General features: G+C 42.5%; 1 protein-coding gene across 1 annotated transcript in view; it reads left to right on the top strand.

Annotated features, from left to right (window-relative positions):
- The window catches only part of SLC9A7 (solute carrier family 9 member A7), a 147,165-nt gene extending 130,573 nt beyond the window's left edge, over nt 1–16,592 (top strand). The window contains exons 15-17 of the mRNA XM_079911487.1: nt 1,042–1,124; nt 9,147–9,252; nt 12,981–16,592. Of these exons, the coding sequence (XP_079767613.1) occupies nt 1,042–1,124; nt 9,147–9,252; nt 12,981–13,202 (411 nt within the window). The 3' untranslated portion in view covers nt 13,203–16,592. The remainder of the gene's footprint in view (nt 1–1,041; nt 1,125–9,146; nt 9,253–12,980) is intronic.
- The last annotated feature ends 2,262 nt before the right edge of the window (nt 16,593–18,854 follow it).

The following is an 18,854-nucleotide window of genomic DNA, read 5'->3' as shown; positions in this document are numbered from 1 at the left end:
GCGGCCATGGCTCACGGGCCCAGCCACTCCACGCATGTGGGATCTTCCCGGACCGGGGCACGAACCCGTGTCCCCTGCATCGGCAGGCGGACTCTCAACCACTGCGCCACCAGGGAAGCCCTATTTGGCTATTCTTGATTGCCCCTTACTTGTAGAGCTGCCTCTCCCTAGAACATTCAAGAGGAGGATGATAAAAATGGCTGCACTTCACAAGCAGCCTGTACTTTCAGAGCTTGTCATCCAGCAACATAGAACCCCAGCACTGCCCTCAGACTGCTGCCATCAGTCCACTTTTTAATATTAATTGTGCTGCTTATCCTACTCACACAGAACAGATTTCCTAAACCACAAATGAATGTTTGATTGTGCCAGTTACTTTGAAAATGAAATGATGGGGATGTTTGAGTTGGAAAGGCATGAGAAGAGTAGTAAAGGAACGTACTACTTGAGGGCAGAGAAAATAACAGAGATGCTGATTCTGGCTCCCTTTCCCCTGCCCACCACCCCCCCTTCCTAAAGCTGGGAGGGCAAGTTACTAACTGCCTGGAACACAATGCAGGTGCCTGGGTAAGGACCACAAAGAGCCCTTGGCTGGTTTGTCAGGAAACTCAACCAAGCGTGATTTCCCCAGGCCAGCTGTGGGGGACCTGGAAAGTTGGTTTTACAGATGCTTTCTTTAATCTTCTCTATAAATCAATTTTGGCCTGTTAGGATCTAGACTACTTTAGGGTAATTAACCTGCTAAAAGGCACTCTGAGGAAAATTACAGTAAAAATGCCAAAAGAAATTTTGTACTACATTGAGTTGGTCTACTCTCAGACATAACCAAGCCTGTTTCTTTGGGGATGGATTTGTCTGCCTTTTGGACTTATTTGATTTCTTTTAAAATATTACCTCCCTATAAATCCTTGAAATTTTGGTGATACAGGATGTTTGACCCTGAACTCAAAATCTCTAAAGGTTATGATTAAAAGGGAAGCTTTTCCCCGTATTTCAATCCCTTTTCTGCAACTAAGTATCTTTCTTCTTGTTTGTTCCTAGGATGGTCCAGATACTGCCAGAGGAAACCGGACAAAGCAGGAGAGTGCATGGCTATTCAGGTTGTGGTACAGCTTTGACCACAAGTATCCTTTTAAGAGGATTCCCTGTATTTGTGCAACATCAATGATGAAATCCTCTTGTTGAGTTGTCAGTGAATGACTTCTGATGAGCAAGGAAAGATGTGTGCTTGCTGCTACAGGTGTAGTCAGTCCTCTCTTGGGACACATGCAATGATCATTCAACCACAGGCAGTCATAACTAGCATCTCTCTGGCCAAGAAGAATGTTTGCACATCATTAGGGTAGCCAGTCCACAGCCTGGTAGACTCACGTGGCACTTCAGAGCTTTGTGTCCAAGGGAAATATGCCTGTGTAGGTGAATTAGTTAAAATTCCACTTGAACCATGCTGTGGTCAGGAAGGGAAGTGGAGGTTGGCCAGTTAATCTATGTGGAGAGGATGATTCCTATTGGCTGAACCAGGTCTGGCCAAGTCTGATCCTGGCCTTAACTGGACCACATGCAAGGCAGACTCTGTTCTAGTAGATTCACTTGGCCCCAGGTGAAAAATTAAAAACCAAAAAGTTACACTTCCATGGTTTCTTAGGTTGACATAGCGGTCAAATGGGTAGGTAGCTTATATATGGTCTTTGGAGACTTTGAAAGTGTTTAAAATTTTTTTATTGACATAAAGAATACGTATAGGAAAGTACATAAATCATAATTGCTCTGCGAGTTATTGCAAAATAAGTACACTCAATACCAAACGGGTCACGAAACACAAAATTACCAATTCCCCTCATGCCGTAACCCAATTACTGCCCCTTTCTCCTCCCCAAACATAACCACTCTCCTGACTTCTAGCAACACTTAATAATATTACCTGTTTCTGAACTTTGTATAAATGTGATTATAGAGTGTTTATATTTTAGTATCTGGTTTGTTTGGCTTGACATTATTTGTGCGATTCATCCATGTTCATCTATTTTCATTGCTGTATAGTATTTCATTGTATGACTATATCATAATTTATTTATCATCCTGTTGATGAACATGTAGATTGTTTCTAATTTGGAGCTACGATGAAAAATACCGCCATGAACATTCTTATACATGTCTTTTGGCGCATGTTTACATACATTTTTGTTGGGAGTATACCCAGGAGTGAAATTGCTGAGTCATAGGACATGCAAAGGTTCAACTTTAGAAGATGGTGTCGAACAGTTTTATAAAATGGTGGTACCACTTTTCACACTTACCTCTAGCATATGAGAGTTCCATTTGCTCCACATCCTCACTGACGGTTGGTATTGCCAGTCTTGTTAATTTTAGCCCTTCTAGTGGATTTATAGTGGTATTTCATTGTGGTTTTTTTAAATGGAAGTATAGTTGATTTACATATTATATTAGTTTCAGGTGTACAACACAGTGATTCAATATTTTTATAGATGATACTCCTTTGTGGTTTTAATTTGCATTTACCTAGTGACTAATGAGGTTGAGCACCTTACCATATATTTACTGGCCCTTTGGTATGTTCCTTTGTGAAGTGCCTGTTCAAGTCTCTTACCCGTTTTTCTCTTGGGTCATTGGCCTTTTTATTACCAATTTTAAGAGTTCCTTTGTATTCTAGATATTAGTATTTTGCTAGTTATATGTGATAAAAAATATCTTCTCTACTTGTGACTTGCCTTTTCACTTTTAGATAGAATCTTTTGATGAACAAAAGGTCCAATCCAATTTCTTGATCTTATCTGTTCTGGTTATTATTGTTTGTGTTCTGTTTTAGAAATCTGTGTCTACTCCAAAGTCATAAAGCCAATTTCCTATGATATCTTCTAGGAGCTTTATTGTTTACCTTCTGTACTTCTGTGTTTGTTTGTTTTTTTTAAATAAGTGACAGACATGAGCAATGAAAAAGTATAGAGAAAATTTGAGATGCTCTAGATGAGGTTATCATCTTTCATCTTTCAGAGGTGATTTACCTTACATCTGGTCAGTGGCAAGGTTAGGGGAATGAGCAATTCCAGATCACTTTAATCCAATCGGGAATAAAGGTGAGATGAACCTGGGCTTCAGTTCCTGTGAGGGTTAGTCTGTTTTCTGTGTGCCCTTTCTTCTAGGGTTCCAACCTAGAGCCTAGAGTATTTATGTAGACTTCCTCAGAAGACCCTGGACTCCAGTTTTTGTCAGATTCACTCTGTTTTTGTGAGTCTGCCAGATGCTCTGCTTAGCTTCTCAGGTGCTTTTAGGGAAAACGTGGCTCACCGTGTGCAGGGCTCACCTCTTGGATTTCCTTTTCCAGACTCTGGCCCTCTTCACTGCCATGGTAGCTTTCTGATGCCATTAAGCAGAAAATTTTGTTGTGTTTTATTTTCCCAGCTTTTCTAGTTAGCCTCAGTTGAAAAGATGGTTCAAATTACCTTGTTTGCTATTAACTAAAATAGAACCCCCAGGGATTTTTTTTAAGTTATATGAACTTTGTCTACATTGTAATTCAGAATGCATGTTACTCACTGGGCTTGGAAAGGATGTAGAGAAAATTGGAGAGAGTTCACAGGAGAGTGACAAAATGCTAAAGTGATAGATCATTTGGACAGTAAATGAATAAGGAAACATTGAGCTTGAACTACATTTTAGACTAAATGACATTTAGGCATATACATAACATTCCATCCAACAAGAGAATATACATTCTCCTCAAGTGCACATGGAACATTCTCCAGGATAGATCATATGTTGGGTCACAAAACAAGTCTTAGCAAATTTATGAAAATTGAAATCATACCAAGTATCTTTTCTGACCACAATAGTATGAAACTAGAAATCAGTAACAGGAGAAAAACTGGAAAGTTCACAAATATGTGGACACTAAACAACACACTCCTAAACAATCAGTGGGTCAATGGAGAAATCAGAAGAGAAATTTTAAAATTATCTTGAGACTAATGAAAATGGAAACACAACACAGGAAAACTTATGGGATGCAACAAAAGCAGTTTTGAGAGGGAAGTTCATAGTGATAAGTGATACATTAAGTGATACGTTAAGAAAAAAGAAAGATCTCAAACAACCTAACTTTACTCCTCAAGGAACTAGAAAAAGAAGAACGAAGCCCAAAATTAGTAGAAGGAAGGAAATAACAAAGGCCAGAGCAGAAATAAATAAAATAGAGACTCAGAAAACAGTAGGAAAGATCAACAAAACTAAGAGTTGGTTTTTTGAAAAGATGAACAAAATTGATAAGCGTTTAGTTAGACTAAGAAAAAGAGAAGACTCAAATAAATAACATCAAATGAAAGAGGAGACATTACAACTAATACCACAGAAATATATAGGCTAAGAGACTACTGTGAACAATTATTCACCAAAAATCGTATAACCTAAAAGAAATGGATAAATTCCTAGAAACATGCAACTTACCAAGACTGGATCATGAAGAAATAGAAAATCTGAACAGACCAATACAAGCAAGGACATTGAATTAGTAATTAAAAACCTCACAGCAAAGAAAAGCCCAGGACTATATGGCTTCACTGGTGAATTCTACCAACCATTTAAAGAAGAATTAATCCAGGAATTCCCTGGAGGTCCAGTGGTTAGGACTCTGGGCTCTCACTGCCGAGGGCCCAGGTTCAATCCCTGGTGGGGGAACTAAGATCCCACAAGCCGTGCAGTGCAGCCAAAAAAAAGAAAAAAGAAAAAAAGAATTAACCCTTCTCAAACTCTTCCAAAAAATTGAAGATGGGGGAATACTCCCAAATGCATTTTTTGAGGCCAGCATGGCCCTGATATTAAAGCCCACCAAGGACACTACAAGAAAAGAAAATTACAAGCCAGTATCCCTGGTGAACATAGATGTAAAAATCTTCAACAAAATACTAAAAATCTGAATTCTATAGCACATTAAAAGGATCAGACATCGTAATCAAGTGGGATTTATCCCTGGGGGATGCCACATAATCAATGTGAACACCACAGTAACAAAATAAAAATCATGTGATCGTCTCAATAGATGCAGAAAAAGCATTTGACAAAATCCAGCATTCTTTTATGATAAAAACTCTCAACAAATTAGGTATAGATGGAATGTACCTCAACATAATAAATGCCACATATGACAAACCCACAGCTAACATGATACTCAATGGTGAAAAGCTGAAAGCTTTTCCTGTCAGATCTGGAGCAAGGCAAGGGTGTACACTCTTGCCACGTCTATTCAACACACTACTGGAAATCCTAACCAGAGCGGTTAGGCAAGAAAAAGAAATAAAAGGCATACAAATCAGAAAGGTAGAAGTAAAATTGTCTCTGCAGATGACATGATCTCACATATAGAAAACCCTAAAGATTCTACCAAGAAATTGCTTGAAGCTTTTAAACTAAATCACTAAAGTTACAGGAGATATCATCAGCATACAAAAATCAGTTGCATTTCTATATACTAACAATGAACTATCCAAAAAAGAAATTAAGAAAACAAATCCATTACAGTAGCATCAAAAACAATAAAATACGGCTTCCCTGGTGGTGCAGTGGTTGAGAGTCCGCCTGCCGATGCAGGGGACACGGGTTCGTGCCCCGATCCGGGAAGATCCCACATGCCACGGAGCGGCTGGGCCCGTGAGCCATGGCCGCTGAACCTGTGCGTCCGGAGCCTGTGCTCTGCAACGGGAGAGGCCACAACAGTGAGAGGCCCGTGTACTGCAAAAAAAAAAAAAGCAAAAAAAAACACAATAAAATACTTAGGAATAAATTTAACCAAGGAGTGAAGATCCATATACTGAAAGTTAAAGAACATTGACAAAAGAAATTGAAGAAGACACAAGTAAACGGAAAGATACCTGTGTTCATGGATTGGAAGAATTAATATTGTTAAAATGTCCACACTGCCGAAAGCGACCTACAGGTTCAGTACAATCTCTATCAAAACTCTGATGGTATTTTTCACAGAAAAAAAAAAACCATCCTAAAATTTGTATGGAACCACAAAAGAACCTAAATAGCTAAAGCCATCTTGAGGGAGAAGAACAGAGGTGGAGGCATCACACTTCCTGATTTCAAATTATATTACAAAGGTACTGTAATCAAAAAAGTATGGCATTGGCATAAAAACAGACACACAGATCAAAGGAACAGAATAAGAAGTCCAGAAATAAACCCTTGCATATAGAGTCAAGACCAACATGCCAAGGAAACACAATTGGAAAAGGGAAGTCTCTTTAATAAATGGTGTTAGGAAAACTGGACAGCCACATGTAAAAGAATGAAACTGGACCTCATCTTATACCACTCATAAAAATCAACTCAAAATGGATTAAAAACTTAAATGTATCCCACCCCTCCAGGAGATCGGTGCTTTGTGACCGCCTGGAGGGGTGGGATAGGGAGGGTGGGAGGGAGGGAGACGCAAGCGGGAAGAGATATGGGAATATATGTATATATATAACTGATTCATTTTGTTGTGAAGCTGAAACTAACATACCATTGTAAAGCAATTATACTCCAATAAAGATGTTAAAAAAAAAATTAAAAATAAAAAAAAATTAAAAAAAAAAAACCTTAAATGTAAGACCTGAAACCATAAAACTCCTAGATGAAAACAGAGGGGAAAAGCTCCTTGACATTGGTCTTGGCCCTGATTTTTTGTTGTTGTTGTTGTGTTTGACACCAAAAGTGCAGGCAACAAAAGCAAAAGTAAACACGTGTAAAATTTTTTACATCAAACTAAAAAATTTCTGCAAAGCAAAGGAAACCATCAACAAAATGAAAGTCCTAGGATGAAAAAATTTTTTCTGAGCTTAGGATTCTATACCCAAACTGTTAATCAAAAATGAGCAGGGCTTCCCTGGTGGCGCAGTGGTTGCGAGTCCGCCTGCCGATGCAGGCGGCGTGGGTTCGTGCCCCGGTCCGGGAGGATCCCACGTGCCGCAGAGTGGCTGAGCCCGTGAGCCATGGCTGCTGAGCCTATGTGTCCGGAGCCTGTGCTCCGCAAAAAAAAAAAAGAGTAAAAAAAAGGAGGGTGGCTTTCAGACATGCAAGAATTCAGAAAGTTTAGCACCGTGCAGACTCTATAAGAAGGGGGGAAAATAACATAAGGATTAAACAAAACAAAATCCAACTAAGGGGACAGTGATTTGTTATAACCCAGAAGAAGTGAACAAGATCAAAAAGAAATTAAAAGAAGATCTTTTTTTTTTTGCAAGATACTCAAATGTTCTTTTCTAACAAAGTTTAAATGACATTGTATTACATTTCCTTTAATAGTATTCCAACCACTCTGCTTGGTTACAGTGAATAATATTCATAAATTACATTATTACAAGTGCTGCTTATTGGTCTTTAACATTAGGCTCAGTCCATAGACAAAGCAGATATTTGCTTATTAGTTACAGAATGCAAATGTTATATATCTACAGTATAAAATTAATTATAAATAAAAATTAGAAAGAAAAAAATTGAAAAGAGGCAGGAATGTAAATGAATTAAATTTACCATCCTTCATAAGAGGGAGCTAAAAGCTGACTACAGTTTATAAATCAGGAAATAGGCGAAAAAAACTGTATTCTATAAAGTTGTAATGGTAAATTACCAGAAAGACTGGGTGGGAGGGAGGCTTGATATTTCAATTTTGCCCTTCCAACAATCTGAATATTTAAAATCTATCTGTAAATATTTTTTCTCTTTTAAAGAAGTTGTTAGAGGGCCTTCTGTATTTGGGAAGAGCGAGCTTGTCTTTGAACTGCCCAAGACAGGGAACTAAAAGGTAGCCTCTGGGTTCACCGGAACTCTTTTGTATTAGTCATTCTGCAAATCCAGCTGCTGTCAGCTTCTGAGCTGAAGACACAAGGAAACTGATAGGCCTGTAGGGGCTGTTTCTAGGAATGAGGACAGCAGTCAGAGGGGGCTTGTTCTGCCTATAGAGGCCCAGCAGAGCCCGCACATCCTCCTTTGATGAGTAATTCCCAGTCAGAATTTTACCCAGGGCTCACCCTTCCATCTCCTCCTGTAGAGAAGCCTTTTCTCTCTCATGCTGCTCTGAATGAAGACAGGAAGTGATGGTGCTCGGAGCAGTCATCAGCTTGGGTACAGACAGCTGTGACTCCTTCTCACCTGCCTTTAAAGTCTCTTGGCCTTTCCTGCATTTGAGGTGGCCCTGTAGGTCTCCACCTTTTCCACATTGCTTTGGCTCTGGGTATCAGAAATGGTCCCAGCTCCATCGTAATGTGACACAGGGCTGCACATTTGCCAGCACAAATATCGTAGATTGGCAAACCCTGAGCCGGTCTCCACAGAACAGTTGACCTTCATGTTAGAACAGGGGGCTCAATTGAGGGCAGGTTTGCTTCTCAGGGGACACTGGGCCATGTCAGGAGACATTTTTGTTGTCACACCTGAGGGAAGTGTTGGGGGTACTCTAGTGGGCAGAGGCCAGAGATGCTGCTAGGCATCCTACAACGCAGGACAGCCCCCTACGACAAAGGGTGATCTGGCCCACAATGCCACTAGTGTCGAGGTGGAGAAACTGTGCTGGAGAGTCTGGGAGAGAGGCAGCAGGTAGAGGGAAGAGTAGTCCTGTATGGGAAGGTGGGAGGTTGAGGTCTGAGTGACCTTCGTGAAACCGTTTTGCCTTTTGCCGAGTCCTTTCAGGTCCTGTCCACCTCGAACTTTTCCACCATGTGACCTCTGGGGGGAGGGGACCCAGGGGCTGTAACATCTCCACTCCCGCTACACGATTTCCTGTTTCCAAAACATGAGCTGGTTGTGTGTCAAAAGCTGGAAGGCTGATCAAAACCAAAATTCTCATTCAGCATAACAAAGAAGGCAGAAGGGTGTTCTAATTAATCAGATATTCTTTTTAACTGAAAATGAGGAACCGCCAACCTGAAAGTTAACAGGTAACATTTAAGGCTTTTGGGGCATAGTTTAATCTTGGATTCAGACTGTTGCAGACTACAGGTACTTTCTGTATTGTACTGGTAAAATGGGGGGAAAGAGGCTTTTTTGGGGGTAGAATGCCAGATGATTTACTCTTTGGGATTTCTAAACACATTTTGTTGGGTGTGTGTTTTCTTTGCAGGCACTTTTCCTTAATTCTCTTTTTAAAGTTATTTGAAGCCCATCCTCACACACAGTGGCCCCCCATTAACCACCACTCTCCCAGCCTGGTGTGGCTTGCTCGCTCGATGTCTGACCAGTCCCCAGGTGTACGACGTAAGTACAGCATGGCCAGGTTGCTATGGTAACACTGCAGTTCTGCTATGGCCTTTGCTTTGAATTTCTACCAAACGTGACAGAGAACAGCATCAATGTCTCCTTCTCTTAAAGATAGTTGAGGCTTCCAGCCTCCCCAGCCCCTCCCCATATACAAATGGAATTCCCGTGCCACCTCTGACAAACTGTTTTTAAATTACAAAAAATGGGTCAGATGCCAAGAACACCATTTCCTTAGAACTGCTCCCAGTTTTGTAAAGTGATTTTTAATGCTTATGGTGAGTTTTTAGTGGAATATGAGCCTAGGTAATAATGCTAATTACCTTTCCTTTTATGTTGGAAGGATACAGACCAATAGATTAAAAAGTTACTTTTATAATTTCCCAACCCATTTTATTTAATAAATCTGTCTTATTTTGAATGCTAAATAGTTTGCTTAGTTTGGACCTCTGTGTAAAGTGACAGTGTGGGCCATTTGGATGTGTTTTATCATCAGAAACAAAGGGTAGTGACTCGGCATCCTCACTTCTCCCGCTAAAGAAGCTCCAACTGATTACACTGTTTGATTTTGTTTCACTGGGCTTACGTGTTTCTTTGCCTTCTAGCTCTAGTCTCCTTTAACCAATTTCTAAAGCCTTCCTTCTTACTTAGGTTTTACAAGGGTCACTTTTCATGTCTCTGTAATAGTAAAGTAACTAACCCACTATGAAAACTTTATAAAAACCTTACCTAATCGGAAGCTTACCAACTATTCCTCACACATCAGTTAGGGGTATCTGGCCTACTTTGAACTCAGCATAAACTCAATATACTTCCAGGGACTTAAATTGAAAGTGCTCCCCTGACCACTTCCAGAGCCTGCCCAAGGTTTGCTTCCTGGGGTAATGTTTGGGCTGTGGACTCCCCACAGCCAACCCAAGATGCGGTGACTTGGGCTACAGGCAAGAACCACCCTCTATTCTGCCGTTACTGCCTTGGGCTGGGGTCCTGACTGGGGTCCCAGCCACCTCCAGACACGGAGAGGCCTGCTGCTGAGAGAGTGAGAGCAGAGAGTCTTTGGAAGTTTAACTGAGGAAGCCAGAGGTGAGAGAATGGAGGGGGATCCATGTGGAGTCTAGTGCCGGGTGAGGGCATCAGATGAGCCATTCTCTGGGCTGTTTGACACACTTTTGGGTGGGCCCTCCCATCACCTGGAGGGCGTTTTATACTTCACCAGGATTCTTTGGGAGATATGGAAGATGTTCGTTATTCCTCATTTCCACTAACTGTAAATGAAATTTAGGTTTGAGAACCACCTAGAAAACACTGTTCTTCCACCTAACGAAAATGATCTGTGGCTATTTAAATGCACACATTCCCACGACACTCTTGCTTGCAGGTGTTTGCAGGGTTATTTCACTCCATTTCCATAGCAGCCCTCACTGGACAGCTAGTTATGTAATTACACAAACCTTCAGCTGAACAAAACTTTTGTCAATCCTGTCATCTGGAATTCAAGGGTGTGGGATAGTTTTGTCGTCAGCGTAGAACATTCCTTAAGCTTCCATCTGGAAATCCCTCTCCACTGGGTTTTACTACGTCCTTGTTTCTGAGTGACCTTTCCTGGGGTACTATTTGTCTGGGCTTGTGAGTTTCATCATGGAATGGGACAATATCCAGTCTTGTTTTCTCCTGTCAGTGAATCGTGGCCCTGCTTCCCACTGCGAGGCGTCAGAGTGGGCCACGCCGGAGCTTCCATCTGGGGGTTCCTCTGTGCTGCTGGGGAGGGAGGGGCTTGGCTCCATTTGCAGAATTCCCCGCACATGCAGTTGTTCTGTATTCCTCTGTGTCCCCGTGTGGCTCCTAACCTCGAAACAGCAAAATACGTGCCAGGAGAGTCTTCTCCTGAACATTGGGAGCTAAGGAGCCCTGGGAGAGAGATTTTGACAGAGATGAACAAAAACATTACTTAGCACATGTATGAACAGGAGAAATGGAACGTGCTAAAACAGGGAACATGATGTCATCTGTTGTTAAGAAAACCATCATGGAGCAGATGGAGTTTCAGGACTTTCAGAACTACTAATGGGGAGGAGGAAATTGGGGAGTTTGGACTGAGCTTTAGAATTATGCTCTGCCCGAGTCAAGGATGTTAATTGAACTGTACGTTTGCTCCCTGCCTCATTCCGGTGAGGGATGGAGGCAGCAAGCAAGAGGACTTGCGTGCTTGCCTGTTAAAAAAGTCGGAGCCCTGATTAAGTGGAGTCACACTGTGGAGAGTGGAGAAGCCGACGTCACTGAGAAACAATGCAGAAAACAAGCATGTGCTTGTCACTCTTACGTGCCCAGAGATGGGCCAGAACCCACGGGTCCTCCCTAGGTCAGTGCATTTAACAGGCGTTGGTCTAGCACCTCCTAAGAGGTCAGCAGCGCAAGCAAGGGCGCCAGGAAGAGGAGGAGATCACTGCTCTTCGGTGGTTTCTCACGTAGATGGGGATCCCCGGCCCGGACACGGGAGAATCTACCCCAAACTCGGGCAGCGAGACTGAGTGGGGGCCACATGGCTGTCAGGGAGGTAGGCTCAGCATCCCACACCAAGGAGACCCTGTCGTGTAGAGGCTGAAGGACCGCAAATGCACTTTGAAGGGAGATGGGAAGTAGGAGAGAAAGAACCGTTTACGTGGAGCGGCTTGGAAGCATATGTTTGCCATTCAAGGAAGAAGCTCCCCGTGTTTGACAGCCATGCAGCGGGGGCCCCTTGCTTTGCTTGTTAAACCATCGGAGGGTGAAAGGTTGTGCCTGACTTTACGCTGCTTCCTGACACTCTCCCCGTAGAGTCTCATAGTTTCAAGTGGTTGCCACTTAGCCTGCTTTGCTCAGCCTTGTCTGTTCTGCTACCACCGCTGCCTAGCATGAGATGCCCCACCAGTCCTCTTCCCGACGGGGTGATTTTTCACATTTTTTATGTGGGTAGAACCAGTCTAGGGACAGCATAAATCCTAACTCTGCTTCCAAGCAGCTGGACAGCCACAGGCAAATTCCATGGGTTCTCTCAGGTTTTCTTCTCTGTGACCCGAGTGTCTGTGCCCTTCATAGGGAAGGGGTGAGGATCAAACGAGACCTTCTGTGACGTTCCTGGCAGACGTATAATAGATGCTCGAGAAAACGTCCCCTCCCTCTCTGTCCCTTGCTTCATCCACCTGAGGGCTTCCTTCCCATCAGGGTGTTTCTGTGGGGACAGGAAGGAAATCCTAATTATGGCTTATCCTCTTCCCTGAATTGCTGACTAGGACAAAGAGTAGTTCAACTGTAAACCAGGTGGGTTTACGGTGGTTTGTACAGGGCAGGAGGCCGCCTCCACCCCCGGAAGACCTTCCCAAAGAAGAGAGGACCTGAAACCTATTTGTAGGTTTGCCCAGGGACCTTACTCCTTCCTACCTTTGTGGGTTGGGAAGCCGAAAATTGGAGCTGATCTCCCTTTCTTCCCTTTTGTCACTTTTTGTCCCCAAGCTGTCAGGCATTTAAAATCAGAACTGCTTTCTGGTGTTTGAAGTGCTGGTTCAGCAACAGCCTTACATTGCCTAGCACTCTACAGTTTGCATCCAGTTATCATGCTAGAGGCTCAAGGCAGGCAAGTTTTATGATCCCTCTTTTCAGATGAGGAGCTGAGGTTGGGGTTGGCTTCAGCCCAGGAAAATAGTGGTCTTCCATTTGTTGTTGATGTTCGTGGTGTTTGTTGCACGTTTCAGAACCAAGAGCCGCTGAGAGAGGAAGACTCTGATTTCATCCTGACCGAGGGCGACCTCACCTTGACCTACGGGGACAGCACAGTGACTGCGAACGGCTCCTCAAGCTCCCACGCAGCCCCCACGAGCGCCGAGGAGGTGCTGGAACGAGACCTGGGAATGGGAGAGCAGAAGGTTTCCAGCCGGGGCACCCGCCTGGTGTTTCCCCTGGAGGATAACGCGTGACTCCCCGCCCTGAGCCCTGAGTGACGGGGTAGGCCCACTGGCGGGGTGAGGATGGCTGCGAGCTTGACGTGGGGCCTTGACTGAATGGAACTAAACACTTCTATTTTATTGGGGTCTGAAGATATCTTCACATTTAAAATTTAACCCAAGACGCAGCTAGTGGGGCTAAAGTGTCTCTAAATCAAGACAAATGCAGACCTATTCCCACTTTGTTCACATAGTAGTGCGCTGTTCAGAGTTAAACAAACAAACAAACTAATAGCATGCTTTAATGCTCTCTTCATTCATTCACCTGCAGATCTGAACAAGATGTGGCAGGTTGAAGAACTCCTGGGGGTTCTTCCCAGGAGAGGCTTCATATCCAGACACAGAGATGCAGGTCTAGCTGGTTGTAGGAATAGCAAGGGGGGGAACAGGCTAGAAAATGACCGTGAAGGAAGGCAGTGGAGATTGGACCTCCAAGGATTGTGAGAAGCTGGTGTTAAACGGGCCAGAAAACATGAAAAAGCAATTTGAGTGGAGGCTCCAGCAGCGAGGCTGCGTGACTGCACCCTCCTATCAGGATTCCTGCCCTTTTTGGCTACCTGTGTTTCCTCTAGACTGAAGGTTGGAAAATATGTCCATGAACATTTCAACATGGGGGAACGAATTCCAATTCCTTCTCTGGAAATCTCCGTAAAGAAGAAGTTACTGAAATGTTTGAAACCAAAGGCAAAATAGTGTTATACTGTTGTTTTTAATTAATCTGAGGACAGGAGAAACTGTTTAGAAACTGATGGTGATATCACTGCAAAAATCAGTCAGTTCTTGAAGGCTCCCATATGAGCTGACTGCCTGGAAAACGATTAATAGGACTGGGTTCTATTGTGGATTTAGAAATAACACCACAATTTGTGGGGTGCAATTTTATCTAGGGAAGAGAAGGCAGTAAGAAGCCTAAGAGGGAACAAGCTAGTATTCGGAGGGAAGAAATCTCACTGCAAACAAAACTAACTGCAAAGAAAATACAAGATAGTATTCTTACGACTGAGTAGAATTCCAAACTTTGAGCTAATAAATACATGAGATTTCTGTGGCCACATGGGGAATCAGAGGCAAGTCAATGAAAAGTTCAGCATTATTCACCTTGATGGAAGGTTCTGTCTACTATAGACAGATTAAGAATCCAGATGTCTTGACATTGAATGCCATGTAGAGAAGGGCCATTTTCTTGGTATCTGGGGAGCCTTGCACCAGCTTAATGTGTAAGTGTGCTTTAAAATTTAGGTTTTTAGCTTGGGTTCTTTGTGGATGAGCTGTTCCACCTGCCCGCACCTGCAGTAGGTGAAATACTGAGAGAACTCTTGGAAACCAAGTTTGAGATTCTCCCCATGTCTCTATGCTTCAGTCCTAGTATATTTGAAAACCCAATTTCTAAAACATGCTTTCATAAAATGTGGGCATTTTTCTTATTATGGCAGACAAAATAGTGGCCCAGTTCAGTCTAGGACACCCATAATGAAGTCAGTCATTTAATCTTCTTGACTCGCATTTTTAATGGTTAATTTTTAAATAAGACATTACTTGATACTTTGTTTTTGAATTGATAATTTATGCAAACCAGGAAAATTTTATTATTAGGTTAAGCCAGATGAAATTGCTGACATTCAACCATTTAAAAAAAATAGGGCAATTTCATATGGTTCAATATAATATAATTGAATCATTTTTATTCCCCTCTTTCCTTCGTATCTACACTAAAGTCCATTTTGATTTTATGGTCATCCATGGGCTTTGTCCTCTTCACTGCAAACATTTTATTCTAACCTACTTAAATATAAGTAAATGGAGATTTGCTAAGGCTAAAAGTTAGCTAGGTTTGTAATTATGTGGTTGGATTTTTTATTCAGTGGATCAGAGTGAATCACTGACCTGTCGTCCTAATTTTGGTTTGCAAGATGTGGAGATTAATCCTGACCTTACCAGGGGTCATGGGAAGTGAGTCCACTCATCAACATGCTTCCACCTCTCAGAAGCATCATGCCTGTGCTGAGTGGCAAAAAAGTAGGCCTGAAATCACCTCACTCAAGGCTGAGTGTCTGTTGCCAGTCTGGCAGAAATCAGATCGAAACTGCTAAGTAATGGTGCATCCAGCTGAAGAAAGTTCCCCTGAGAGAGTAATCCCAAGTCATCTTATAAACATGTTTGTTCTGGGTTAGGGGGATGACAGTTCAGTAGTCGAATGCTCTAGAGCACAGGTTCTCAACCCTGGCTGCACATTAGGATTACCTGGCCAGTTTTTAAAACTATTGATGCTAGGGCCCTACCCTCAGAGATTCAGATTCAGTAGGTTTGGGGTGGGGCCTGGCTGCCATGCTTTGTTCTAGATCCTCAAGGATTCTAATACACAGCTAGGGTTGAGAGCCTCTAGTCTAGAACTTGCAGTGGACCCTATTTGGAACCTTAAAGAATGGCCTAGCAATGAACGTTTTATTTTAGTTGTTAGTCTTGTGGAACAAACAGTTGTTGATCGGTAATACAGACTGGGCAGCTGTGAGAGTTTCATGCTAATCTTTGCAGAAGTCAGGAATGTACCTCTTAAAGTGCAACCTAGGGCTTCCCTGGTGGTGCAGTGGTTGAGAGTCCGCCTGCCGATGCAGGGGACACGGGTTCATGTCCCGGTCCGGGAAGATCCCACATGCCGCGGAGCGGCTGGGCCCGTGAGCCATGGCCGCTGAGCCTGCGCGTCTGGAGCCTGTGCTCCACAACGGGAGAGGCCACAACAGTGAGAGGCCCGCATACCACACACACACACAAAAAAGTGCAACCTAAAAGGTCACTTTTGAAAACCTTAGAGCGTGAGAAGGAGAGATGGGCGACTTGAGTGTATGTTTGGCGGGGGGAATTAAAAACCTGTCATGTTTGCCCCCATCTGTGGGAAAAAAGGGGTTTTGTCTTAACTGAGCTGCAGACTAATCAAATGTGAAGGTTTCTGAGATGGTATCTTTGCAGTTTAACCTGAGATTATATTAATAGTCCCCATTGCAGTCAAGTGAACTTTCTTTCTCTTCACACTTTGCTTGTCCCCATGCCTGCATCCACGATGGACTCCTCAGGGTAAGGATGGGCCCATTTATTGCCTGAGCAGAGGCCCCGTATTAAGTGGAAAGTTGTGATCACTTTGCTGTCACGTGGGGGTGGTGTCGGTAGCAGGTAATTAAGGAGATACAAACTTTTGTATAGCACCGACACAGGAAAGACAAAAACGCCTGCAATTCCTTTTCATACTCTTTTTGGGGACTACAAGGAGAACTGAACTAAAGAAGGAAATTTGGAATTTAAAGAAATTTGGTATTTCTTCCTAGGAAACAGGTATAGGAAGGGCATATGTGATTAAGTGGACTCTGACCATCAGGACTCAGAGTGACCAGACAAAGCATTGATGCCCTGCAGCCCAAAATCACGCTGCGACATCAAATGTTTCATCAAGCAAACAGCAAGGCGCTCTTTACGCCGTGTTCTCTAGACCTGAAAATGTCCTTCATGGTTCAGTTGACAAAATCTCTTTAGAAAACCTGAAAAAATGTTATCTCAGCTATCCGCGAACATTTCAGTCTCGGGCAAAGAAGTAATGGTTCTTTCCAAAACAGAAGTCTGTTTCACGCACACACCTCCCACCCCCCATCATAGGTCTCCCTTTCTATGTCCAGAGTGGAAGTTAATGTTATCATGTCAGCTATTTAATGTGAACAAAATGATTGCTAAATGTAGAAACACCGCTGATGCGCTCAGGGGAGGTTGCTGGCAGGGCAAACAAGCAGCTCATCAGAGGGGAAAATCATCTGCTTGGAAACCTACCTTGGTACCCATTGCGAGTTCTAAGAGGTAGATCAGAAAGCTGATTTTCCCATCTGCTATAAAATGCAATCTGGACTGAGAGCATCTGGAAAGTCAGCTTTCTGATTCAGTAAGTATATGACTCCTTATTCCACTTCAGAAATGGGACACTTGACAGGTTTCGTGCCTGCTTTTTGATGTTGCTTCTGTAGGTGAATTAGTGTAGGAGCTAGTCTGTCAAATACAGTAGATTGGTATCATTGAATTCTGATCTCTTCTGTTGTTTTTTTAAATGAGAATCTGGCTCACCAGTGTCAATTGCTGCGTTCTGATACAGTAAATTGAGGGCATCTAGTGGCCAAGAGTTAGAGTTTAGAAACGACCCACCTGAATGCTGCTTTCACCATGTGGATACCTCAAAAGACCTTCCCTCTTTCTAAAACCTAATAAGAACAATCTACAGAGAAATATTCTGGAAACCAATGCTAATGTCTAATGAGGAAAAGCAAGTAGGCTCTTTGACAAGCCTTTCAAAACGAGACCTAGAAAGAAACCATTTTTTTCCAGTTCCAAGTTTCATAAGCAGAGTTTTTATAAATTAACAAACCCATCTTGTCAGCCAGTGCTAGCAGAAATTGTAAAGAGCAAAACCAAAGTTTTTGATGTCAGTTTTATTTTTGTAAGCAGGGTATAGTCTAACCATGGCCCACATGGCACACACAGGCAGCCAGTTTTCTGCTACATGAACCTTGGAAAAGATGAGAAGGAAGGGCTGCCTGTTCTGCTGCCCTTTGTAAAGGTGTGTACCAGACATGAGAGTGCTCGGGAGAGGGAGAGGTTACCTTCTCATCCTGATGGCCACCTTTTCAAATGGGTTCACAGAACTGCCACATGTCATGGTCAGCTCAACTCTTGGCCAGTGGAAAATTATCTGGGCCTGTATGTGTTGGGGGAACTCAGGTGGAAAAGGACTTGGAAACAGCGTGAAGAACTCTACATCTGCTGTCTAAAGCACTTCAAAAAAGTTAAGATCCCAGTGTTACTGGGTGAGTATCTAGCTGCATGGACATTTGGGGGTTGACTTTAGTTGTGATTATTCCAGCTTTGGGCTTTGGAGAAGCAGTGGGATGATTTTCAGTCATGCGGGTGTTAAGTCTATGGATTTGGAATTTGTCCCTGAAATCACTCATTCGAAGTATGACTTCATGGTAGGGTCACCTCCTAGGTTTTTTATTTTTTACATAAAATACATCTGGTACTTCTTACTTAGGAAGTTTTACTATGTCTATTAAAATGATTAAATGGGAAGGCCACCAAGATTCATTTAATAGCTGAAAAGCAGTTTTTTAAATAGAATAGGATGAATTTAATATGGGCTGATGTGACCTTCTGGGGAATTTTTTTATAGAGAGCTTACTTACATACTGTAATTGGGGAAATTTTTGTCTTTTACTTCCATTCAACAGTAGCAAACTGGTGGCTTTATAAAATTAACATAGGATGTTATATAAACATGTTATATAAAATAATATTAAAGTATGTCTAACTGTGAAAAAGTGAAGACTTGGAGTTATCGGCAACCTTTATTTATGTGCAATAAGAAAAACTGGAGTTAGGCCCCCAAAGTGCTCCCTTTCCCTAGCATTTTACTTAATGTTTGCCTTTGTGTATATGTTTAGATTGATATTATAAAGCTAGCTACATGTTTTCCTGCCTTTACTGATATTTAACACATTTTTCTCAAAGCTTTTTTTTTAACAAAACTCAAAATAAAAAGATTAACTGGGTGAGCTCATCTTGCTTTGTATTTCTAAAAGTATTGTCCGTTAGTAGAAG

This window comes from Stenella coeruleoalba (assembly GCF_951394435.1).
Source record: "Stenella coeruleoalba genome assembly, chromosome: X".
NCBI lineage: Eukaryota > Metazoa > Chordata > Mammalia > Artiodactyla > Delphinidae > Stenella > Stenella coeruleoalba.
This window is presented reverse-complemented; position numbering and strand designations above follow the sequence as displayed.